The sequence below is a fragment of the Mus caroli genome, unplaced genomic scaffold (assembly GCF_978045245.1).
Source record: "Mus caroli unplaced genomic scaffold, Mus_caroli_1 scaffold_19, whole genome shotgun sequence".
Classification (NCBI taxonomy): domain Eukaryota; kingdom Metazoa; phylum Chordata; class Mammalia; order Rodentia; family Muridae; genus Mus; species Mus caroli.
In genome coordinates, this window is record NW_028227274.1 from 32248456 (window position 1) to 32271962 (window position 23507).

The 23507-nt window shown below is 44.7% G+C and overlaps 1 protein-coding gene across 2 annotated transcripts in view; it reads left to right on the top strand.

Moving 5' to 3' along the window:
• Positions 1-21972, top strand: part of Kdm3b (lysine demethylase 3B) — a 60644-nt gene extending 38672 nt beyond the window's left edge. For both annotated transcript variants that reach the window (XM_021150261.2, XM_085833606.1), the window contains 13 exons: positions 3306-3413; positions 5593-5720; positions 6645-6924; positions 7710-7966; positions 9918-10184; positions 11006-11177; positions 11535-11625; positions 11765-11895; positions 12730-12849; positions 14180-14319; positions 16075-16251; positions 17000-17134; positions 20561-21972. In XM_021150261.2, the coding sequence (XP_021005920.1) occupies positions 3306-3413; positions 5593-5720; positions 6645-6924; positions 7710-7966; positions 9918-10184; positions 11006-11177; positions 11535-11625; positions 11765-11895; positions 12730-12849; positions 14180-14319; positions 16075-16251; positions 17000-17134; positions 20561-20641 (2087 nt within the window). In that variant the 3' untranslated portion in view covers positions 20642-21972. The remainder of the gene's footprint in view (positions 1-3305; positions 3414-5592; positions 5721-6644; positions 6925-7709; positions 7967-9917; positions 10185-11005; positions 11178-11534; positions 11626-11764; positions 11896-12729; positions 12850-14179; positions 14320-16074; positions 16252-16999; positions 17135-20560) is intronic.
• Positions 21973-23507: the final 1535 nt, after the last annotated feature.

Here is a 23507-nt window from a genome sequence, read left to right on the forward strand (position 1 = left end):
TCCTGTTAATGGGGCTGAGGCCTGAGGCAACGTTACCTTTTTGTTTTGAGACAGTTCCATGTAAGCAGGGCTGGCCTCAAACTCTGCATAACAGAGGATGACCTTGATCCTAATCCTCCTGCTTCAACCTCTCAAGTGCTGGGATCCGTGGTGTTGCTCGCCATCCCTGGCTAAATAAAGGTCTTTTGAGGAGCTTCCAGTATGCTCCAAAGTACCTTACAGTTTTATAGTCCCAGCTACATCCTGTAGGTTGGGCTGTTTTGCTACATGACTAGTGATGTTGCATGTTTTTAAGTCTTACTGCCCATCTGTTTTGCTTTGTTTACAGATACATATTCAATTATTTGCTCCCAGTGGTTCTAGCTGAGGTTAGGAATCCTTTGCCCCTTGATGTCCTCATCTTTCCTTCTTCAGAGATCCAGTATAACAGTTGGGTATCTGTGTTGTTTGGTAGTGGTTTTAGTTTTTGTTAAAATGGTCTCCTTCATAGGCAGTGCTAATGTCAAACTCACCATCTTCCTTTCTCTCTGTGTGTGTGTCCCTCCCCCGAGTATTCTGAAGGTGGAGATTGTGGGTTTCTGTCACCACACCTGATCTGGTGTTGTGGTGATGGCAGCAGGCCCGTAGGTTTTTTTTATTTATTTATTTATTTATTTATTTGTTGGTTGGTCGGTTGGTTGGTTGGTTTTGTTTTTTGGCCTGGTGGGTGTAGATATTATTAGCTTAAGCAACTAGAACTTGAAAACCTGCAACCACATCACACACCCACTGCGGTATCTTGGGCCAGTGACTTAATCACTCCAAGCCTCAGTTTCCTTTTTCTATAAAACAAAAATACAACATTATTAGCAATGTTGTTGTAGGTAATTAAATGAACTATATCTAAAGTGTTTACACAGGACTGACACCTAAGCATGGCATAAAATTAACATTCGCCTTTCTACCATGACTCTATAGGAATTGATTTTCTGCCATAAACAGAAAGAAACAGTAAGTATTTAAAACTCTGTTTTTCCAGGTTTTGCAGCAGGAAACTTGGGACTATGACCTGAGGAATGAGAAGGAACAAGCACTGCCTAGGAGCAGCTTCTAACTGTAGCACAGAGCAGGCCAGATCAGCTTGGCAGCCCCACTGGGCTGAGACAGAGCAAAATCATGGAGAATAAATACCTGGGTAGAGGAAAGGGCTGCCTGCGCAAACACAGCAGCAGAGACTATGGAGAGGTCCTGTGTTTCCTGTGTAACAGATCTACAGGAGTTTCAGATCAAACTCCCTGAGGCCCAGAACTGATCCTCAGAGAATAATTACCAAGTAATTTTCAGAATCCATAATTTTTTTTAAAAAAATCTTTTTCTCTGCCCCACCCCCACCTTCCCACAGGACAGGGTTTCTCTGTCAGCCCTGGCTGTCCTGGACCTCACTCTGTAGACCAGGCTGGCCTTGAACTCACAGAAATCTGTGTGTTCTGCCTCCTGAATGTTGAGAGGGAGTCAAGGCTTGCACCACCATGCCTGAGGTCATAATCACAATTGTAGAGAGATGCTTGGTCTCCTAGCACATAGGAAGCAAATGCGGTTGGATATTCTTGAGTTAAAGACCAGCCTGCTATACATAGCAAGTTCCAAGACAGCCAAGACTATATAATAAAGATAGTATTTTAAAGACATAAAAATAAAAACAACAAAAAGAGATGCTTATTAGAGTCTAGAAGAGTCACATCTGAGTTGTGGGATTTAGTGTTAAAATCTTCTTTAATTGAGGGCTGAGAGTGTGTGACCCGGGTTTTGTTCCCAGTACCCATATGGGTGTCCGTAACCATATGTCTGTCTGTAACAACTGTCTGTCTCCAGTTTCAGAAGGTCTGACACACCCTCCCTCTTCCATCCTCCATTAGTACTAGGCACAGGTGATGTACATACATACATGCAGACAAACAACCTATACATGTAAAGTAAAATCTCTAGATCTGCCACCGAGAATTGTAAAGTAAACTTTAGAAGACTCAAAGGTGGGGGGGGGGTGTGATGGGGATTTGCCGAGGAGAAACAGGGAAGGCGAATAACATGAAATGTAAATAAATAAAATAACCATTTTTTTTTTAAAAAAGACTCAAACTGATTGCTGACTTGTTAACAGTATTAACAAGTTTAATAGTGTTCAAGGGATTTAAAAACAAAAAACAGGCTGGAGAGATAGCTCAGTGGATAAGAGCACTTGACTGCTCTTCCAAATGTCCTGAGTTCAATTCCCAGCAACCACATGGTGGCTCACGACCATCTGTAAAGGGATCTGACACCCTCTTAAGGTGTGTCTGGAAACAGCTACAGTGTACTCATAAATAAAATAAATCTTAAAACAAAACATTAAAAACAAAACAGTCTCCTCATAGTGACAAACCTCTGCATTCAGTCAACAAAGAATAATGGGGAAGAGACAAAAGCAGAGTTGAGGTATGACCAACGACTCAAAATGACAAAAGAGAAAATGCTTATAAGTCGTGGATGATGACGCTTGTCGTCTAAGTGACACACCCAATATGAAGTGGTAGTCTACTAGTTGAAGATAGACTATGGTAAGTTAAAGTTAGTACTGCTAACCCTAGGGCAATTCCTAAAACACCAAAGCTACTGGGGCTAGAGTGATGACTAAGAGCATTCTCTGCTTCTGCAAACGAGTTTCCTTCCCAGCATCCGTAGCAGGCTGCTCACAGCCACCTTTAACCTTAGATCCCAGCATCCATAGGAGGCTGCTCACAGCCACCTTTAACCTTAGATCCCAGCATCCATAGCAGGCTGCTCACAGCCACCTTTAACCTTAGATCCAAGGGGCCTGATGTCCTCTCAGACCATGGCCGGTACCCACACACACAACATTCATCCCAGACACACTTTAGATCTGGCAGCAACACCTGTAATCCTAACACTCAGGAGGATCCAGAGTTAAGAGCTGTCTTGCACTGCTTAGCAAGTCAGAGACCAGCTGAGACACATGAGAAGCCATCCAACACAACACAACAACAGTGCTGGCCAAGATCAAAAGACGGATATTAATTGTAAAGAGTTCAAGTTTGTAGAGGGGATAGGATTGCTCTTGGTCATTATTGATTTGAAGAAACATGAAGTATCTACTTTAGATTGTTGGTTTGTTTTTTATAATATATAGCACAGTAGAACAGTTCATATTTTTAGTTTTTTAAGTAAGCTGTTGCTTTCTTTGGCCATGACAAAATTTGCGGTTTTAAAACTTCTCACTGAGAGAGATCCATCTGTGACCCCATAAAATCAGAAATTAATTTCTGTTTCAGAGACAGAAGAAATGGGCGATGAGGAAGTTTTCTCCTGGCTAAAGTGTGCGAAGGGGCAGTCCCACGAACCAGAAAACCTCATGCCCACCCAGATCATCCCTGGCACAGGTAAGTCCCTTCCTGTCCGCAGAGTGGGTGGGAAGGGTGCAGTGCTGAGTACTAAACTCTCGGCCTTTCACATGCTAGGTCAGCACTTCTACCACAGAGCTACATCCCTGGCCTGAGTGTATTGGGTTACTTTGTGTGTGGGTGTATGTGTGTGTATGTTTGGTGGGGCTGGGGGTGTACACACGTGTTTGAGACAGGGTCTCACTTTGTAACCCTGGCTGGCCTGAAACTCAAAATGTAAAACCAGGCAGGCCTCAACTCACAGAACACCACTTGACTGCCTGTTCTGTTTGTTTACTTACTATGTGGGGTAGGGCACCAGACCCCGGGAGCTAGATTTACAAAGGGTTGTGAGCCACTGTGTAGGTCTGGGGATTGAGCCCTGTCACTGTGTGACAGCAGCAGTGCCTTTTACCTCTGGGCCATCTCTTCAGCACCATTGTTGTGCCATGTTTTTCTTTAATTTTTTTAAAGATTTATTTTTGTTTCATATTATTTATGTCTGTGTGGTACATCTGTGTGCCGATACCTTTGGTGTTCAGAAGGGGGCTTAAGATAGCCTGGAGCTGGAGTTACAGACTGACAAGAATTCTGGAAACTGAACTTGGGTGGGTTCCCTAGAAGAGGAAGAAGCACTTTTTTTTCTTTTTTTAAGATTTATTTATGTACTTTATGTACATGAGTGCACTGTAGCTGTCTTTAGACACCAGAAATGGGCATCGGATCCCATTACAGGTGGTTCGTGAGCCCTGGTTGTGGTTGCTGGGAATTGAACTCGGGACCTCTGGAAGAGCAGTCGGCTCCTGAAGCCCAGAAGAAGCACTCACCACTGCTGATTCACTTCTCCAGGCCTTGTTTTAGCCTCAAACGCTCAGAGTGACCTAGAACTCACTGTCTAACTAAGGTTGAGTTTAGGATCCTCCAACTCCCAAGTACTGGGATTATAGGAGTATCCCACCACCACTCTGTTGTCTACATGCTAGGATGGCCCCAGGGCTTCATGTAAGCTAGACAAGTACTCTGCCAACTGAGATCGCATCCCCAGCCTACAGGAAGTGATTTTACATAGTTTAAATCGGCCTTGAACTTGGGAGAGGTGAGTGATTAGCTGGGTCAGAGTGAAAGAAAGCAGTCAGTAGATCAATTGCTACTTCTTCATTGCTGTGACAAAATATTCAGGAAAAGTCACTTCAGGGTTGTATTCAAAGACAGGATTCAGAAATGGAATGTTGGTGTTGTTGCTCTTCTGTTTTAATCAGTTGGGGCCTCTGAGAATGGGTCTTCATTTAAACCTTTCTAGAAATATGCCTCAGATACCCAGAGCTGTGTTACCACAGTTACTCTAAGTTCAATCAAGCCGTCACTCTTGATGTTAGGAAAGACTTCTGGTTTTAGGTTTTTAACATGCAGCAAGAGCACTTGCTGCTCTCAGAAGACCTGGGTTCAGTTCCCATCACTCACATAGGACAACTCACACCACCTGTAACTCTCGTTCTCAAGGGCTGTCGTGCATGCATGCGTGTGTGTGGGCATTCAAGTAAAATAAAATCAAAGAGGCAAACTAAATAGGTTTTGCCAGGCTTGGTAGCACACACTTTCAATCCCAGTACAGAGGCAGAGGCAGAGGCAGGAGGATCTCTGAATTCAAAGACAGCCTGATCAGTAGACTGAGTTCTGGACAGCCAGGGTTACACAGAGAAACCCTGTCTCAATAATAATTTTAAAAATGTATGATTTAAAAAAAAAAAAAAAAAAAACCAACCAACCAACGAGAACTGCCATGGTGCTTCAGAACTGTTGTGCTAGTCCTCGGGAAACTGAGGTAGGCAGGAGGCTGCAGTGGGTTGGAGGCTATCCTAGGCTCCCATAGTAAATTCTAGCTCAGGCAAACAGTAACAATATCTAGCTAAGGGGTTGGGAATTTAGCTCACTGCAAGGTCCTGGGTTTGGTTCTCAGCTTCCTGGGGATGGGGGATACCAGCTCAGCATAACCAAACCCTTGAATCCATGAAGATGGTACTAGCCTGACAGAGGGAATGACTGGGTATGTTTGGGTCATAATCCCAGCTCTCTGCACCACGTCCTCCTCAGGACCTCAAAGGCAGCCGGGGCCTTCAGGTCCTAGTCTCAAAACCGAGCAGGTCTTCCAGTGGTACTTACTGTCTGTCCTTCTCCTTAGCGCTTTACAATATTGGAGACATGGTACACGCTGCCCGGGGAAAGTGGGGGATTAAAGCTAACTGCCCTTGTATAAGTCGGCAAAGCAAATCTGTTTTGAGACCTGCTGTCACCAATGGGATATCACAGGTAAGATGTGTGGGCCACATGTAAGTGAGGCTATTTGTCTCCTTCCCTCCCTTCTGTCTGTCTTTCTGTCTTTCTTCCTCCCTCCGTCCCTCTTCCTCCTCTATATACTTTGGGTTCTTTTTACATTTTTATTTTATTTAAAAATTAGTCCTGGAAGGGGCAGCACTGGGGTAGAAGGGTTGAAAGCACAGGGATGGTGGGGAACCCCAACCACATTAAGTGTGTGTGAAAATACCGTAGGGACCTGTTACCTTAGGACCAACTAAACAGAAAATTCATGCTTTCAACTTGAAAGGAAAAATTCAATCTGAAATAGTCAGGATTCTGAGGTGAAAGAATTGTTAGTTTTGAGGCCTCCCTGGGCATATCAAGATCATATCTCAAAAGCAAAAGCAAAGCAACAATTAGAGTCCACAGCTTACATTTGAAACTCTCCTTGAACCACTAATATGGAGTGGATTCCTAGAAACCCAGGTGTGGATGCTGAGAGGTCTGGAGGTGAGTCCTCAGCAGCATCGGTGCTGGTGTCCCATTATAGATGGTTGTGGTTGCTGGAAATTGAACTCAAGATTTCTGGAAGAGCAGCGGTGCTCCTACCAGAGTTGTCTCTCCAGCCCCATGGGGTTAGCTTTGATCACTAGTTTCCTGTTGTAGAAGCACTCTAAGACATTTTAAAATTATCAATTCTAAGTCTTATTCGCTTGGTTTTCTACAGAACCTTGAATAAATGACTGACACATTGTAGACTTTATAAATGTCTGGATTACAGAATGCATGAAATGACATTGAGACAACACCAGGTTATTCTTTCCAGACCTGTGCAGTGTGAGCAGCCGTTGTAGTCCTCCTGGTCAGTGCTCTCTGCCTAAGCTTGCCCTCTGCAGCCCTCTTCACTGACGCCCTAATCCTCCCTCCATGCTTCAGCTTCCCAGTGTAACCCCTAGTGCCTCTTCTGGAAACGAAACTACCTTCTCAAGCGGAGGCGGAACTGCAGCGGTCACAAATCCAGAGCCAGACCAAGTTCCCAAAGGTGCTGGCACTGACAGCAGACCTGAGGAGCCCCTAAAAGCAGAAGGTTCTGCATCAAATAGCAATAGTGAACTAAAAGCCATCAGGCCCCCGTGCCCGGACACAGCCCCTCCTTCCTCTGCTCTGCATTGGTTGGCCGACTTAGCAACTCAGAAGGCGAAAGAAGAAACGAAAGGTGAGATGAAGCACCTGTGCCCACAGCTCTTGGTGTGCTTACAGAAGCACCAGAGCCAGGGCTGTGGGAAGGGGCTGAGGAATTCTGGGATTTTTCAAACTGATGGCTTAGAGAGGTGCTGCTTGCTACTCTGGTTGGTAGCTCAGCAGGAGGGGTTCTTTTCCAGTTGTTTTTGGTTGGTTGGTTGGTTGGTTGGTTGGATTTTTAGGAAGTGGAGTGTTGTTGGATTCTTACCTGAACCTCCTTAGTCAGAACTGAGACAGTGTTGTGTGAGCCTCCCCCTGGATTGTTTCTGCAGCCAGAGTTAGCAGTGAGACTTAGAATAGCAATTTTAGTTTGAAGAGGGTCTCATCTGGGCTTGAAAGGAGCAGCCATGTTAAATGGGCCTGAGAACCACCTGGGAATTCTTTCTTTTTAACCCCACGTAGAACCATTGAGTTAGAATTTCTTGAGATAAGAACTGATCTCCATTTATTACAAGTATTACAAATGATTCCAGTCCAAGAGATCTGAAGACCCACTTAAACTGTCTTAGAAGATTAAAAAGTAGATGAGAAAAATGAAATTTTGTGATCCAAACATAGGTAAGAAGAAAGGGCAGAGAATTTTCTTTGTATCCCTAAAACCTGTGTTCAGAGCTTCTCAGCCTGGACATACACTAACCCTACCTAGTTTGGAGGCAGGGCACTGCAGAAGGTTGGTCTTCTCTCTTCCCACCTAGCTGTGTTGACAGTCAGTGTCGGCTGTGTTCCTCTGTCTAATGCTCTGCTTTTATGTTCTTACAGATGCAGGGTCCCTGCGGTCGGTGCTCAATAAGGAGTCTCATTCACCCTTTGGGCTGGACTCATTCAACTCTACTGCAAAAGTCTCTCCATTGACTCCAAAGCTTTTTAACAGTCTGTTACTGGGTCCCACTGCCTCCAACAGCAAAACCGAGGGTTCTAGTCTTCGAGACCTCCTTCACTCTGGGCCCGGAAAGCTTCCTCAAACCCCCCTGGACACAGGGATACCCTTCCCCCCTGTTTTCTCTTCATCCTCAGCAGTAAGTGTCCTTTCTACAACTCTAGCCTTTGGTAGGTTTTTTCTGGTTTTTTTTTTTTTTTATGAAAAAACCATCACAGATCTAGTGAGAGTCTCCTAGTTACGTGGTCAAGCTAACAAAGTCTCTTTTAACATTAGGTTCTTGGAATGTTTGAGATCATTTTAAGTTGTGAGCCTTGGGTACCATTTTTTGAAGTCAGTAAAATTGAGGCTCAGTGTGATGGTCTAAGTTCAGTCTTCAGGGCCCTCAGTGGAAGAGGAGAAGTCACCTACTCCTGAGATTGTTGTTGTCTTACCTCCATGTGATACCATAGGAGAGCACCCATTCCTGCAGACGTGGCATGTCACGCCCCTCCCTCCCTCCCGCCCTCCCCCTACACAGTTTTGTTTTGTTTTTTTAAAGAAGGTCAGTAAGAATTGAAACATCCCTTTTTTTTTGGTCTTCAGCAGATCCATTTGACTTTCTTGCAAACTCTAGATTTTTGTAAGCTGAGCAGTGCATTTAGTGTGCTCTGTTGGATTCAAGTCTTTAAAACAACCAGGGTAGCTCCAGTCTTTCCAGTCTTCTACCTGTGCGCTCTCTCTCTCTCTCTCTCTCTCTCTCTCTCTCTCTCTCTCTCTCTCTCTGTGTGTGTGTGTGTGTCTGTGTTTGTGTGTGTCTGTGTTCTCCCCTTGCTCAATGGTTCTGTATCATCTGATTGCTCAGCCCAAAATTGGAATCCTTTGGAACTTTCCTCTTACATTTTGTACATAGTTTGTCAGCAAGTTCTTCTGTTTCCTCCTTAGATCTACTCATGATCATCAGGTACAACTCTTTTGTAAAATGAACCAGTATCCTTTTTTTTTTTTTTTTTGGTTATTTTGAGACAGGGTTTCTCTGTGTAGCCCTGGCTGTCCTGGAACTCACTTTGTAGACCAGGCTGGCCTTGAACTCAGAAATCTACCTGTTTGCTGGCACTTGTTACAATCTGCTCTGTTTCTCTTGCCTGCACTAAAGGCATCTTGCTTACTAGTACTCGTACATAGGAACCATTTTTAGTAAGCATTGATGTAATGTGTGAGTTCTCAGAGTACAAAAGTTAAACATAGGAGAAACAGGGAGCGCAGGGCTAGACAGATGGCTCAGTGGTTAAGAGCACTGGCTGCAGAGGACCTGGTTCACTTCCTAGTGCCCACTTGGCAGCTCCCGAGCTCTGTGACCTCCGTCTTAGGGGACCTGAGGCCCTCAGGCCTACATGTGGTATGCACCATGCAGGCAAAGCACACGCATTAAGAAAAAGAAATAGAGGTGTCTTTCGGGTTTCCCTTTCTCTGTTTGCAGGTTACCATTCATTACATGTGGGAGCGATGCAGGTGTCACAGGGTGGGAAGCAAGTTCAGGCGGTAGACTTGGCAGCAAGTGTCTTTTTACCTGCTGAGCTGTCTCACTGACCCTGCATTATTTCTTGGGTGTCATTTCAGAAACGTTAAATGTATATAGTTTTCTCCTGTTTACACAGTTGGCTCTACTGTTCATTTTTCTACTTTTCAGTGTATTTATCTTGTAGAACATAAGTATGTTTTTTATTATATTTATGGTTAATGGGTGCAGTCTGAAACCATAGGTGGTTTAAATACATACTATAGAGGTTGTTTCTTTTTAGATAAGAACATGTTATACCCTATTTACTTTCCTAAAGTTTCTTTTTTAGAACATTATGTGAGTATATGTTTTTGTCTGTTAAGTCAGGGTCTCACTCTGTACTTTCATAAATAAATGTAAGGAAATACAAAAGGTTGAAGACTTTATGATACTAAAAATTAGTAATTTTTTGTCTTTCTGCAGTTGCAGGAAGCATTTTTTATCAGACGTAATCAGGTAGATTAGGACTGGAAAGAAATGTAACTCTGAGACAGTTGGGTTTGAGTTCTTGTGGGCTTGAGTCCAGCTTACCGAGGGTTTGTCTGTGAAGGGAGCGAAGAGCAAAGCCAGCCTACCCGACTTCCTCGACCACATCATCGCCTCAGTGGTAGAAAACAAGAAAACCTCAGATTCCTCAAAGCGGTCCTGCAACCTGACCGACACCCAGAAGGAGGTGAAGGAGATGGCGATGGGGCTGAATGTGCTCGACCCCCACACGTCTCACTCCTGGCTCTGCGACGGGCGGCTTCTGTGTCTCCATGACCCCAGCAACAAAAACAACTGGAAGATCTTCCGAGAGTGTTGGAAGCAAGGCCAGGTAAGCAAAACTAAGGTGTTTTGTTTTGTTCTTAGCCTACTGTTTGCCTGGAAGTCACTGCTGCCGAGATAGCTCCAGGCCTACCTGGAAGACCATTTGCCAGGAGGACGTACATAGTAAATTTATGGGAGATATCATTGCTGTTTCAACTTGACTTTGCTCTTTAAAATCAAAGAGCTCCCTAAGAACACTTTGGGTTTTTTCATGCTGAGCAGGGCTTTGTATTTGTGGTTAAAGTACACAGGGTGGTTCTTGTGGGTGGAGCTGCTGGTGCCGACACCTTTGGAGGAGAGTCAATCCCTGAGTGTAGGGCTGGAGTAACAGGGTTCTGGGACGTGTCTGCGTCTCTGTGGATATGACAGGTGCTCCATGATCTTTATATAGCAGGTGCCTGAGGAAGGAGGAGCTTAGCTTAGCGAGTTTCCTCATTTGCATTTGTATTGTGAAGAAATATTCTCAGCATTTGCCAGCTATGTCTCCTCATCTCAAAATACTGGTAGATACCAACTTAATTTTTCCATCCCAGTGCTTAGGAGGCAGAGGCAGACAGATCTCTGGAAGTTCAAGGCCAGCCAGGTCTACAAAGCAAGTCTAAGATAGCTAGGGCTCTATTACACAGACAAAAAAAAAAAATGTAGTGGCTGTCCCCCAGAGTGAGAACGCAGCATAACAGCAGAGTAGAGGCCGAGTCCATTCTCTGTAGCCAGAGATGATGACCTGGGGATTCTCATGGAGCGCAGCATGTGTAGATGGTTCTCATTGGGTTGCTTTTGTTGCAGCATGTGTGGATGATTCTCATTGGGTTGCTTTTGTTTTCACAGCCAGTGCTAGTTTCAGGGGTGCATAAAAAGCTCAAGTCTGAACTCTGGAAGCCGGAAGCCTTCAGCCAGGAGTTTGGAGACCAGGACGTGGACTTGGTGAACTGCAGGAACTGTGCTATCATATCCGATGTTAAAGTTCGAGATTTCTGGGATGGCTTTGAGATCATATGCAGTAAGTAACTTGGTTATCTGGTTAAATAGAGACAGTGTAGTCCTGCACCTGAAATAACAGCCCATCCCCCATGGAGGGAGGAGCCTTCTGTTTCAACCCCAGCTGAACAGAGCTGCGTGGCAGTCCTGTCATCCCAGAGCAGGCCTGCTGTGCTTCATGGAAGACTTAGGTTGTATGGAGCTCTGTTGCTCTAAGGAAAGGAGCAAGAACCTGTGAAATGGAGCAGTAACAGCGTGGGTGGATAAAGCAAGGCTCACCTCACCTGGCCCATTATGAAATGAGAGGTTGCATCTCTTGACACTCTGTCCCTAGAAGATTAGCCAGAAGGGGTTTATGAGAATGCTGTCTGTATTCTAGAGAGACTACGGTCAGAAGATGGGCAGCCAATGGTGCTCAAACTCAAAGACTGGCCCCCTGGGGAAGATTTCCGGGACATGATGCCTACAAGGTGAGTGGTTTCAGATAGTAATGTCCTCACGGGCTTGTGCTGGGTGGAATACAGCACAGCACGGCATAGGCACAGAGACCTGAGCTCTTGTTTTCCTCCCTGCAGCAAACTGAGAGTCATCTTTCTTGCCCTTTCTTAGGTTTGAAGATCTGATGGAGAATCTTCCTCTTCCAGAATATACCAAACGAGATGGCAGGCTCAATCTGGCTTCTAGGCTACCCAGCTACTTTGTAAGGCCTGATCTGGGCCCCAAGATGTACAACGCCTATGGTATGAGGGAGAGGACAGAGTTGCCCTTCGGGGGGACTGCTGTCCTCGTTTTATATGGAGAGATGATTGGGGGCAGGTGACAGATGCTGGAAAAAAATCATACTCGTGTTCCTTTGTCAATTCTGACTTGGGATATATTCATAAGCTTGTATATCTATTAAAAACAGTTTGTTCTCAAAAATTCTACTCAAGCAGACATATTCTTAGTTTTATACTTTAGTTTTGCTAAGAATAAAGAATACCAGTCCCAACACTTGGGAAGCAGAGGCAGGCAGATTTCTGAGTTCAAGGCCAGCCTGTTCTATTAAGTGAGTTCCAGGACAGCCAGGGGATACAGAGAAACCCTGTCTCAAAAAACAACAACAACAACAAAAAAAAAAAAAAAGAATACTAAATACCTTGCTACTGATAGACCTGTGCTCTGTTAAGTTAAAAAATGACCTAAAATACTGTGAAAGTTGAGTTCTGTCTGATTGTCCCTAATCCTGTATATTTTGAATTTGAAGAAAGGGACTGTTTTCAAGAAGCAGCTTGGTGAATGCTGATGATCTGTGGAGAGGCTAGGAATTAGTCCTAAACTGCACAAGCGAGAAAGGCGAATGCTGTAGCTTATTTCCCTCTCACCTCCCTGGTGCCCACGTCCCTGTCATGCTAGGGATTTAGCCAGGGCCTGAGCACCAAGCGCTCTGCCACGGAGCTGACTTCTTGATAAGCACACGCGCCTCCCTCTCTCAGTATCCTTACTTCAGGATATCCTGGAGCGGATTTGCAGGGTTGTCATGGGTTCTTTGGAATCACTCCCCTTTATCGTTCATGTTTTCCTCTCAACTTTAGGTTTGATAACAGCAGAAGACAGAAGGGTTGGGACGACAAATCTTCATTTAGATGTGTCCGATGCTGTTAATGTGATGGTGTATGTTGGGATTCCTGTCGGCGAGGGTGCTCACGATGAAGGTATGCTTGCTAGAAAAATGGCTGTGGTGTGGCTAGCTTTAAGAAGTAGAGTAACTGGCTGTCTCTTCCCAGTCCACTAAGACACAGTGACTTCTTTTCCTGCCTTCCTCTTTATATTCCACTGGTGGATCTTCTTTACTCCCTTCCCAGCTTCATGTAGCGGCATCTGGTGGAGATTGTTAGACAAAGGGACTGAAGTTCTAGCAGAGTGCTACTTGTAAATCTTGACTCGATCCTTGCCCTGGGATGTTCTCTTTTCCTACCAAGTATCTAGCCTGGTAGATAGTGGGCAGGAAGGGCTGTGGCCACGGCACAATGGTTATGTCTTACTTGGATTCTGTTCCCAGCACCCACAGAAAGAGGCTTACAGCCTCCTGTAGTTCCAGCTGTAAGGAATGGGATGCCCTTTGGCCTCCCAGGCACCAGCATGCATGTGGAACACATGAGTTCATGCAGATACATACACATAATCAAATATAAATATTTTTAAAAAAAAAAAAGAAAGGACTTGACTAGTTAACTGTAACAGTTGCAGAGTGACAAGTGGCAGAGCCAGGTCATCTGCACAGAGACCAGACACAAAGTTCAGTTGGTAAAGCATTTGTCAAGCAAGCAGGAAAACCTAAGTAGCCAGGGGTGCTCCTGCACACATTTAGTTCCAACACTCAGAGGCAGAGACAGGTGGATCTCTGAGAGTTTAGAGCCAGCCTGGCTTACTGAGAGAGTTCCAGGCCAGCCAGGGATACATGTTAAGACCCAATTGGTTCTTTCCTTCTACCATGTGGGTCCCTGGGACCCAACTGAGGTCATCAAACATGGCAGCAAGAGCCTTCTCACCATCCCCAATATGAGTTTTGATTTAAAGAATAAATAAGCAAACAGGGTCTCTCAATGTATAACAGGCTGGGCTCAAATTCCACAGAGATTTGCCTGTCTTTCCTCAGGTGCTGGGATTAAAAGTGTGTTCCACGCTGGGCATGGTGGCGCACGCCTTTAGTCCCAGCACTCGGGAGGCAGAGGCAGGCGGATTTCTGAGTTCGAGGCCAGCGTGGTCTACAAAGTGAGTTCCAGGACAGCCAGGGCTATACAGAGAAACCCTGTCTCGAAAAACAAAAACAAAAAAAAAAAAAACAAAAAAAAAAAGTGTGTTCCACGTGTGTTCCACAATACCTAGAAAGTTTTGATTCTTGATTATTTATGATCTTACTAGACAGAGAAGAATTTAGGCCAAACTTTTTTAAATCAGTTTTTTGTTTTTGATTTTTTATTTTTATTTTTTTGGCCTATATATTAGACTGGTTACTTGACATCAACACTTTGTTCTTTTCAGAAGTACTCAAAACTATTGATGAGGGAGATGCTGATGAGGTGACCAAGCAGAGGATTCATGACGGCAAAGAGAAGCCAGGGGCTTTATGGCACATTTATGCAGCGAAGGATGCAGAGAAGATCCGAGAGCTGCTCCGGAAGGTGTGCCTCTGGCTGGGCTGGGCTGGGCTGGGCTGGGCACCCACCGTGGTCTTTGGTATGAAGTCTGTTACCAGTAAAGACCTATTCACACAGGGCATGGTAGTGCACACCTATGATTGTAGCACTTGACACTTGCTTGTGTCTGGAAGATCATAGAGGCCAACCTGGGCTGCAGAGATAGAGAGACCCTAGCTCCAAAAAAAAAAAAAAAAAAAAGTAAGAGCACGAGGCTAGAGCATTAAGAGCATTGTTTGTTTGCTCTTGCAAAGGACCCAGCTTTAGTTCCCAACATCCATGTGAATGGTCATGGTCATTTGTAAATTTTCTGAACTCTGGGCACAAATGTGGTACTTGAGCTTACATTATACATGCAAGCAAAACATTTTGCACATAAAATAGTCTTTTTAAAAAAAAAAATTTAAACACACACACAAGGGCTGGAGAGATGGCTCAGCAGTTAAGAGCATTGGCTTTTCTTCCAGAAGTCCTGAGTTCAGTCCCCAGCAACTATATGGTGGCTTACAACCATCTGTAATGGAATTCCATGCCCTCTTTTGGTATGCAGCAGTATATGCAAATTGACCACTCATGATAAAGCACATAATAAATTTCGGGTGAGTCTAGTAGTGCAGGCCTTTAATCCCAGCACTTGGGAGGCAGAGGCAGGTGGATCTTAGAATTAGAGGCCCTTTGTTCTTTGAACTACAGAGCAAGTTCCAGGACAGCCAAGACTACAATACATGAATCAAACAAGAGCAAGGTTTGTAGCTAAAAGTTGTAGAGTGCTTATCTAGCCTGTATACAGCTCTGGTTCAGTCTGCAGCACTGTGGGGAGGGAAGAAGAAAGGACTGAGTGGCCAAGAAGCCTCTTTCCAAAATGCCCAAGGGGCCTGAGCTCACACATGTTCGACAAAATAAGGAAAATATTCATATTCTTTGTGTGTTTAAAGGATAATATATTCCATGACCCTAGTAGGTATCCTATATCTATCTTTTCTATACATGCATACTGGTAATAAATTTTAACATAATGAGGTACAGTAAGAGAACAACAATAGTACTACAACATACCAAACATACACAAACAAAAAAGTTAGCATTTGTTTGGGTTTTGTTTAGCTTTGGTTTTTTGGAACAGGGTTTCTCTGTGTAGCCCTGGCTGTCCTAGAACTCACTCTGTAGAGCAGGCTGGCCTTGAACTCAGAATCACCTACTTTTACCTCCCAAGTTCTGGGATAAAGGCATATTTGCTACCAGTCCCCAGCTATGTGTAGCCCAGGCTGACCTCAAACTTGTGACCCTGCCTGCCACCACCTCCTTCATCAGCTCTCCCAGTGCGTGCTCACAGAGAATGTGGCTCACAGAGAACGTGGCTCACAGAGAACGTGGCTCACAGAGCTTTTGATTTGCCATCATGCTTTTGTCCTTTGGAGCCAGCATTACATAAAGGGTACTGGAAACTTTGGTACCTGTCTTAACTGGAACAGCTGTTAGGTGACTAAATGCCAGGGCCTGAAAGACAGCTGTCCTAGATAAGGGTGACACGTGTCTAGTAAAAAGTAGAGCTGGACAGTGAGTCTGCCACACTACCAGAAGAGTACCACACAATTTTAAAGTGTTGACTTCTTTCTGGACTTCTCTATGTAGTGTGTTTAGAGCACAATAGCCTATGTGTAAATGAAACTGTAGAAACTGGGTACAGAAGGACTACTCTCTCTTAATTCTTCCATTTTTGGATCGTGATCATGATTTCAGGTTGGAGAAGAGCAAGGCCAAGAGAATCCTCCAGATCATGACCCAATTCATGACCAAAGTTGGTATCTGGACCAGATCCTCCGAAAGCGACTCTTTGAAGAGTATGGTGTGCAAGGCTGGGCCATTGTGCAGTTCCTGGGTGACGCTGTCTTCATCCCTGCTGGAGCCCCGCACCAGGTGGGCTGTGCTGGCAAGACTGGCTCCAGAGCTCCATGGGCTTGGGTGGTTCCTTTTCCTCTCTAGTTTAGCTATAAATAGCGGGATCTAAAATCAACTTTCCTGAGACCAGGCAAGCCTCAAATTCATAGAGATCAGGCTGTTTCTGCCTTGTTAATACTGAGAATAAAGCTGTGTGCGTGGGTGGTAGGTTAGAGGGCAGTTTGCAGTAGTTGGGTCATCTCCTTCCACCATTGGATTCTGTGTATCAAACTCAGGCGACCAGGTTTGCTGGCAAGCACATATACCTGCCAAGCCATCTCCATTTTACCAGACTCCCCCATCCCAACCCCAACCCCTTTTTAAAGATTTTTATTAATTATGTATACAGCATTTTGCCTGCATGTATGCCTGTATGCCAGAAGAGGGCAGCAGATCTCATGATAGATGGATATGAGCCACCAAAAGGTTGCTGGGGATTGAAGCCAGAACCTCTGGAAAAGCATCTAGTATCTTAATCTCTGAGCCATCTCTCCATACCCTCTAGCCCTTGTTTTTAAATGTATACTCATGTTTTGTAGTATTAACAGAACACAGTGGCGTGTGCTGTAGTCAGGAGGATTGCTCAAAGCCAGTATGGGAGACATAACACGTCTCACCAAAAAAAAAAAAAAAAAAGGGTGGGGGAGAGGAAAGAAAGAAAAGAAGGAAGAAGGAAAAAAGAGGAGATTGTGTTTGTTTTACTCTGGTCTACATTTCCTCATCCCAGGTTCACAATCTGTACAGTTGCATAAAAGTAGCAGAAGACTTTGTATCTCCAGAGCACGTGAAGCACTGTTTCCGCCTGACTCAGGAATTCAGGCATCTCTCCAACACTCACACCAATCATGAGGATAAGCTACAGGTAAGCAATGTCTCCTTCGTCTAGCTCACAGTGCAAATCACAGTCCCCTCATAGATGTGTTCTGGTAGAGAAAGGACTCGGGGGAACTGTCAGGCATCTAAAGGCCTCCTCTCAGGAAGAGATACCTAACCATTGAACTCCTAACCCTCCTACTTCCAGCTCTTCTGCTCTAGATCTTCTTATGATCTAATTGATACATATAACCCAGCTGAAGCGGGGCAAGTATCACAAGTTCCAGGCCAACCTGGGCTACTTGAGTGTTGTTTATGGGTAAGGGTCTACTATGTCCAATATAATTCCATTTCTAGTGTTAACTGAGTAGACTTACATTCCTGGTCAGGGGACAACACTAACACTGTAGGAGGTTTTATTTGGGAAGGAGGATGCTTGTTCCTTTGAACTTTTTTTTTTTTTTTTTTTTTTTTTTTTTTTTTAAAACTCTTTTTTTTTTTTTTTTTTTTAAAGATTTATTTATTTATTATATGTAAGTACACTGTAGCTGTCTTCAGACACTCCAGAAGAGGGCGCCAGATCTCGTTGCGGATGGTTGTGAGCCACCATGTGGTTGCTGGGATTTGAACTCTGGACCTTCGGAAGAGCAGTCGGGTGCTCTTACCCACTGAGCCATCTCACCAGCCCTTGAACTTTTTTTTAACAGTGCTGGGACCCAAATATGCAGTTGTGCACTCGGTAGACAGACATGCTCCTATGGAGCTGTATCAGACTGAATTCAAGACAGGTTCTTGCTAAGCTATCCAGACTGGCCTCGCACTTGAGTAATCTCCTACTTCCAAGTTGAGGAGTAGCATGGACTAGTGAAACCTGTGCTGGCAGGCCCAGCTTAGTCACAAACTTTTTTTTTTCCATTGGATCTGAGATTTATTAATAGACATCATTGGTAGGAGAAAGGTATCCCTCGTTCATTATTGCAGCAGAAGGCTCCCCGCGTAGCAGCCCTGCACTCGTCTGAGGAACATAGCTGGGGAAAGGTTTGGCCTTTACAGCCTTTGAGGGTGAGCGCTTCTCAGCTACTACTTCCTCAGGTTCATCTGCATTAAACTTGGTGAAGCCACACTTTGACAAGGGTATCTTCTGGTGGTCAGGAAACTTGAACTTGAGCCAGGCAGTCCAGCACTGAGGAGGCAGAGGCAGGAGGATTTCTGAGTTCAAGGACAGCCAGGCAGCCAGGACTATACAGAGAAACCCTGAAGAAAGAAAGAAAGAGAGAGAGAGAGAGAGAGAGAGAGAGAGAGAGAGAGAGAGAGAGAGAGAGAGAGAGAGAGAGAGAGAAAGAGAAAGAAAGAAAGAAAAAGAAAGAAAGAAAGAGAAAAGAGAAAAGAGAAAGAAAGAAAGAAAGGAAAGAAACCCTGTATAAATAAATAGAAAGAAAGAAAGAAAGAAAGAAAGAAAGAAAGAAAGAAACTTGAGCTAGAAAGAAAGAAAGAAAGAAAGAAACTTGAGCTTGTCCCTGCATAGGGCCTCAGACAACATGTTCCTTAGTCTGCAGATTGGTGCAGAGAGATATTTTTATACAAAGTATAATCATATTAACATAGAAGCAATACAAATGTACTTATCATCCCCACCTCTACAGGTCTCAACTGTAGCCTGTCGTTTTACTCTTTTTGTAAATTATTTATTTTTATTTCATGTATATTGGTGTTCTGCCTGCTTGTATTTGTGTAGGAGGGTGCCAGATCCCTTGGAACTGGAGTTATAGACAGTTGTGAGCTGTCCTGTGGATGATGGGAATTGAACCCAGGTCCTTTGGAAAAGGAGCCAGTGCTCTTAACCACTGAGCCAACTCTTCTCCCCTTTCACTTCCTTTTATTTTATAGAGGCTGGGGCTGCAGAGATGGCTTAGGAGCTAAGAACACATGCTAGCGAGGGGGGGGGGGGTGGCGCATATATTCAATCCTAGCATTTAGCCGGGCGTGGTGGCGCACGCCTTTTATCCCAGCACTCGGGAGGCAGAGGCAGGCAGATCTGTGAGTTTGAGGCCAGCCTGGCATATAGAGAAACCCTGTCTCAAAAAACAACAAAAAAAACCAACATGCTGTTGTCACAAAGAACCTGGGTTTGTTTACCAGGGTTTACAACTGCCTGTTAACTACAGTTCCAGGAGATTTGATGCCCTCCCCTGGCCTCTGCATGCACTGGCTCATGTATGGTAGACATGCAGACATACAATACAATAAAATATACCTAAATTTAATTCTAAAATGATATGAGAGCAGCATCAGCATCACCTCTGCTGATGCTCCAGGTCCCATTGGTCACTTGCTCTTTTCTGTAATGACTTCACCATCTGACATGCTGTACTATTTGACTTGTCGGTTGCTATCCATGTTAAAGTAAGCTTTAAATGAGCTTTGTCTCATTGGCAACTTTCCCTAGCACAAATCTGATGGTACACAGTGTGGTTTTGTTAAGAGAAAAGGATCAGTAGAGGTGTAAGGTATCTTGTACGCCTTCACAAAGCCTCCAGTGTTTGTGAAGCAAAGTGTAATGTGTATGCACACACATGCACGTCCAGTCTACAGCAGCAGCATTATGACAGCGCCAGTGTCCTCCTTTTTCTTTCCCTCCTTAGAAAACAGTCTCTGGTCAGTCCTTTTTAAAGGTGTCTTTAGCCGGGCGCCTTTAATCCCAGCACTCGGAGGCAGAGGCAGGCGGATTTCTGAGTTCGAGGCCAGCCTGGTCTACAGAGTGAGTTCCAGGACAGCCAGAGCTATACAGAGAAACCTTGTCTTGGGGGGGGAAAAAAAAGGTGTCTTTAGCCTGACACCATATTTTAATAACTTCTTCCAATATCACATGCAAAATATGTTTCTTTTAGATAAATTAGAAAAAACACATAGGCTCTGGACCTGGTGGCACATTCTTGTAATCCCACTACTTGAGAAACTAAATCAGAAGGCTCATAGTTTAGAGGCCAGCCTTGGCTAAGTAGTAAGACCCTGTTTTTCAAAGGGGGAGGAGGAGCTGGCAAGATGGCTCTACTCCCTGGAACCACAAGGTGGAAGGAGAGAACCACTCAGCCACCCACTTCCACTGATTATTGCTGTGAGGTCTTGGTCTGTTCCAGGTTGGCATCAGCCATTGGGATTATAGACAAGTGCCGCCATGCCCAGCTTCAGTTTGCTCGAACTTGATTTTCTCAGGGTCTCATCTGTAAACAAGATTCTCAATAAAATATACTTCATAGGATCATGGCAAAGATGAACTAATCCTCCACCAAATACCGTAGTTACACTGTTGAGCACCTACTGAGCACGGTGGCTGTGTAGCCTTCTCTGTGATTTCACATCCTGCAGGACTGATAGTTCATTGTGGAGGTGGTTTAGGAAGCACACAGTTACTGTAGGACTTAGCTGTGCGGCTGTGAGCTGCTGCCGTGAACTGACAGTGCTGATTGTTCTCCAGGTGAAGAACATCATATATCACGCAGTGAAAGACGCTGTCGGCACTCTCAAGGCCCACGAATCCAAACTCGCAAGGTCCTAAAGCCTGGGGAAACTTCGAGCTCTCCTGTCAAGCAGGCCTTTCACAACACTTAGCAGGGAAGGGCAGGGTTCTCTGCAGGAGCGGAGGCCCTTCCCCAAGCCAGCGTGGTCAGTATTACAAACTCTCCAGCCGCTCTTTCTGTGCTGCCTCCACACTGAAGGGTGACACAAGCAAGTCGCACTGTTGACACACAGTTTCAGACTCAAGCCAAGGGTGCCACATTCCCATCCAGTGGCCTTTTGGGAATCCAGGTTGCTTGAACATCGCTGGGCTCTCCTGCACATTCTCCTGGTTTGAGACCATGGAAACCAGGAATGTGGGCACACCTTCCTTTTCTGTTCCTCTTGTGCCTAGCTAACTAGGAATGTGTTTGGAGGCAGAGGAAGTCATAACTGGTAAAGTAAGGTGATGACTTACTGTGCCTGGTGGGAGCCTGGCAGTGTCTCCACACATGACCTCTGACCTAGCCCATCCTAGGAGATGGGGGTGCAGCCCTTCCCGTACTCTCCATGAATACCGGAGTCTTCAGGACCCAGGGAGAGCCCACTGCTTTTCCCAGGAGGCTCCAGGATTAGGAAATGTGTATTTAGTGAAAAATAGGTTTGTAGTGAAATAGTTACTATTTCATGAAAGTAGATATTTTTAGAACTTTTGAAATAACAGTTGTTTTCCTGGACTGTGAGGAAAGGCACATTACAGTTAGTCTTCCTTTCGATAAAACTCTTTGAAAAGAAATATGATTTTTAGAAATCAGCTGCCCCTTATAGCACAAAATCAGCCAAAGCGTGATTTAAAAGAATTGGCTTTTTATTAGGAGTTTTTTAGTTTCTCCGCGTCCTTCTCAGTCTTATCTTGAGGGAGCGGTCATCTGAGAAAGAACTGCATCATGTCTGAGCTTCGGAGTGTTCCCTGCACGCCAACTGCTGACCCCAGGAGCTGTGTCACCAATTACCAGCGTTCCCTTGGGACTCCTCATGTGTGTCCAAACGGGGTGGAAAGTTTGATCTCCAATATAAAGAAGTTTTGCTTTTGTTTTTTGGAGTTTTGTCTAGAATATTTTCAGCAAAGCTTTCCAACTCAGTGGAGTTTTTATTAAGGATTTACTTGGAAATGATAGAATTCATTGGCCCATAGGTGCATTGGGAAATGTGTCTCTTTCCAGGTGTACTACCCTGCAGCCTTGTTTATATGTTCACAGTTACTTTCTTTTTTTTTTTTTTTAAATAAAAGTCATTTATTGTAGAATACTTTTAATTTCACTTTCTGTATTTTAATTTTATTGAAGGGCTGATTGGGATTTCCATGTTCTTATTAAAAAATCTAACAAATCTCTTTGGAGTAGACAAAATTCTTTCTCTACCAACCTTTCTAAAGTCAAGAAAGTCTCTCACATTGGGTGTAAGAGATGGAGTTGATTTCAGGGTTTCCTACTGCCCTGCCTGCATCTGGTCATTGCTCTTTGCTGTTTGAACTGTGCTTAGTTGGGAGAAAGACAGACAGTGGGGAAGGAGCCATGTGAGCTGGGAAGTGGAGAGAGGGTTCCCAATTTGTGTTCATTGAACAGAATGGAGTACGTGCAGTCCTGCTAGGAGCCGGATAAGAGAAGCCTGCCCTGACGTGCAGCCTGGACAGAGCTGCAGGCCAGGCTGTGAGGCTGCAGTCGCCTGCCTGCCTTAACCTGTGTGGCCCTAGGTTACCTTAGAAGTGATGGACAGACCCAATCGGGGTTGTGTTTATTAAGCAAAATTAAAGTGTTCTTACTGGGTAAGGACAGCCTACATTCTGATTTAAAGAGGCCTTTTGGGAAGGAAATTCTAAAAAGCAGGAGGGATCACAGAGGCCTGTTTCTCCAAAATGTTTGAAAACACCTTCCAAAGCATTTGCACCTGGAAACATAATTACCAGGGTAGAAATAGACCATTTGTGGTTTTCAAGGATGCTAGGTTTGAATATGATCATAACGCTTTGAAATACAGAGTTGTGAGCTTGTCCTTTCAGCCTGGTGGAACAGGTTAACAGTGTGGTCACCAAAAGGATTATACCTCATCATAAAGGCCTGGGATACAGCAGCTCTAAAATGGGACAGAGAAGGAGGACAGTGGAGGAGGGATGCTTTGGAATGTGGCTGCTTTGGTGAAAATCAGGAGGCAGGCTAGCCTACATTCTGGATATAAATGTCTTCAGAATTAGGACATTCACTACCAGTGGTACTTGCTGGGGGTGGAACCCAGGTCTCTGGACTTTCCACTGACTTGAGACCCACTCCTCTCTCCTATCCACCCCCCCCACCCATATTAAATTAAACTTCACATCTCCCTAAACTACACACACACACAATTTACCACCAAAAGTCAGATCAAAACATCCTGTTAAATTGGGACTTAGCAGTTATTGATGAGGACTGGAGTGGACAGTGGAGCCAGATGGAAGTCCTTAAGGAGCCTATAATAGGGAGGAGAATTTGACAGTGTTTGGAGGGTGTAGCCTAATAAACACGTATGGCTTAGTGGTTCAGCATAGTAGTGAAACCAATAAGCCCCATCTTCAGGATGAGGATAATTCTACCTTACAGGGTAGTTGTGAGGATTCAATGAAACACGTGAAGCTCTTGTTCAGGGCCTGGCTCACAGTTAAGCAAAGCAGCCCTTACTCCTCGTGGGATGTTTAACCTTCAACCTGATGTGGGCAGGGCGGGAGGTAGGCCGAAGCTGCTGTCAAAGGATGGAACCAAAAGGGAACCCCGCCAGGACTCTGGACACAGGCTTGAAGCTCTAGGAAAGTGAACAGGCGATTTAGAGGAAAGCTGGGCACAGAGGGTGAAGGCGCATGCCCAGGCACAGCAGGTGCTGGGGGGGGCGCGCCGACA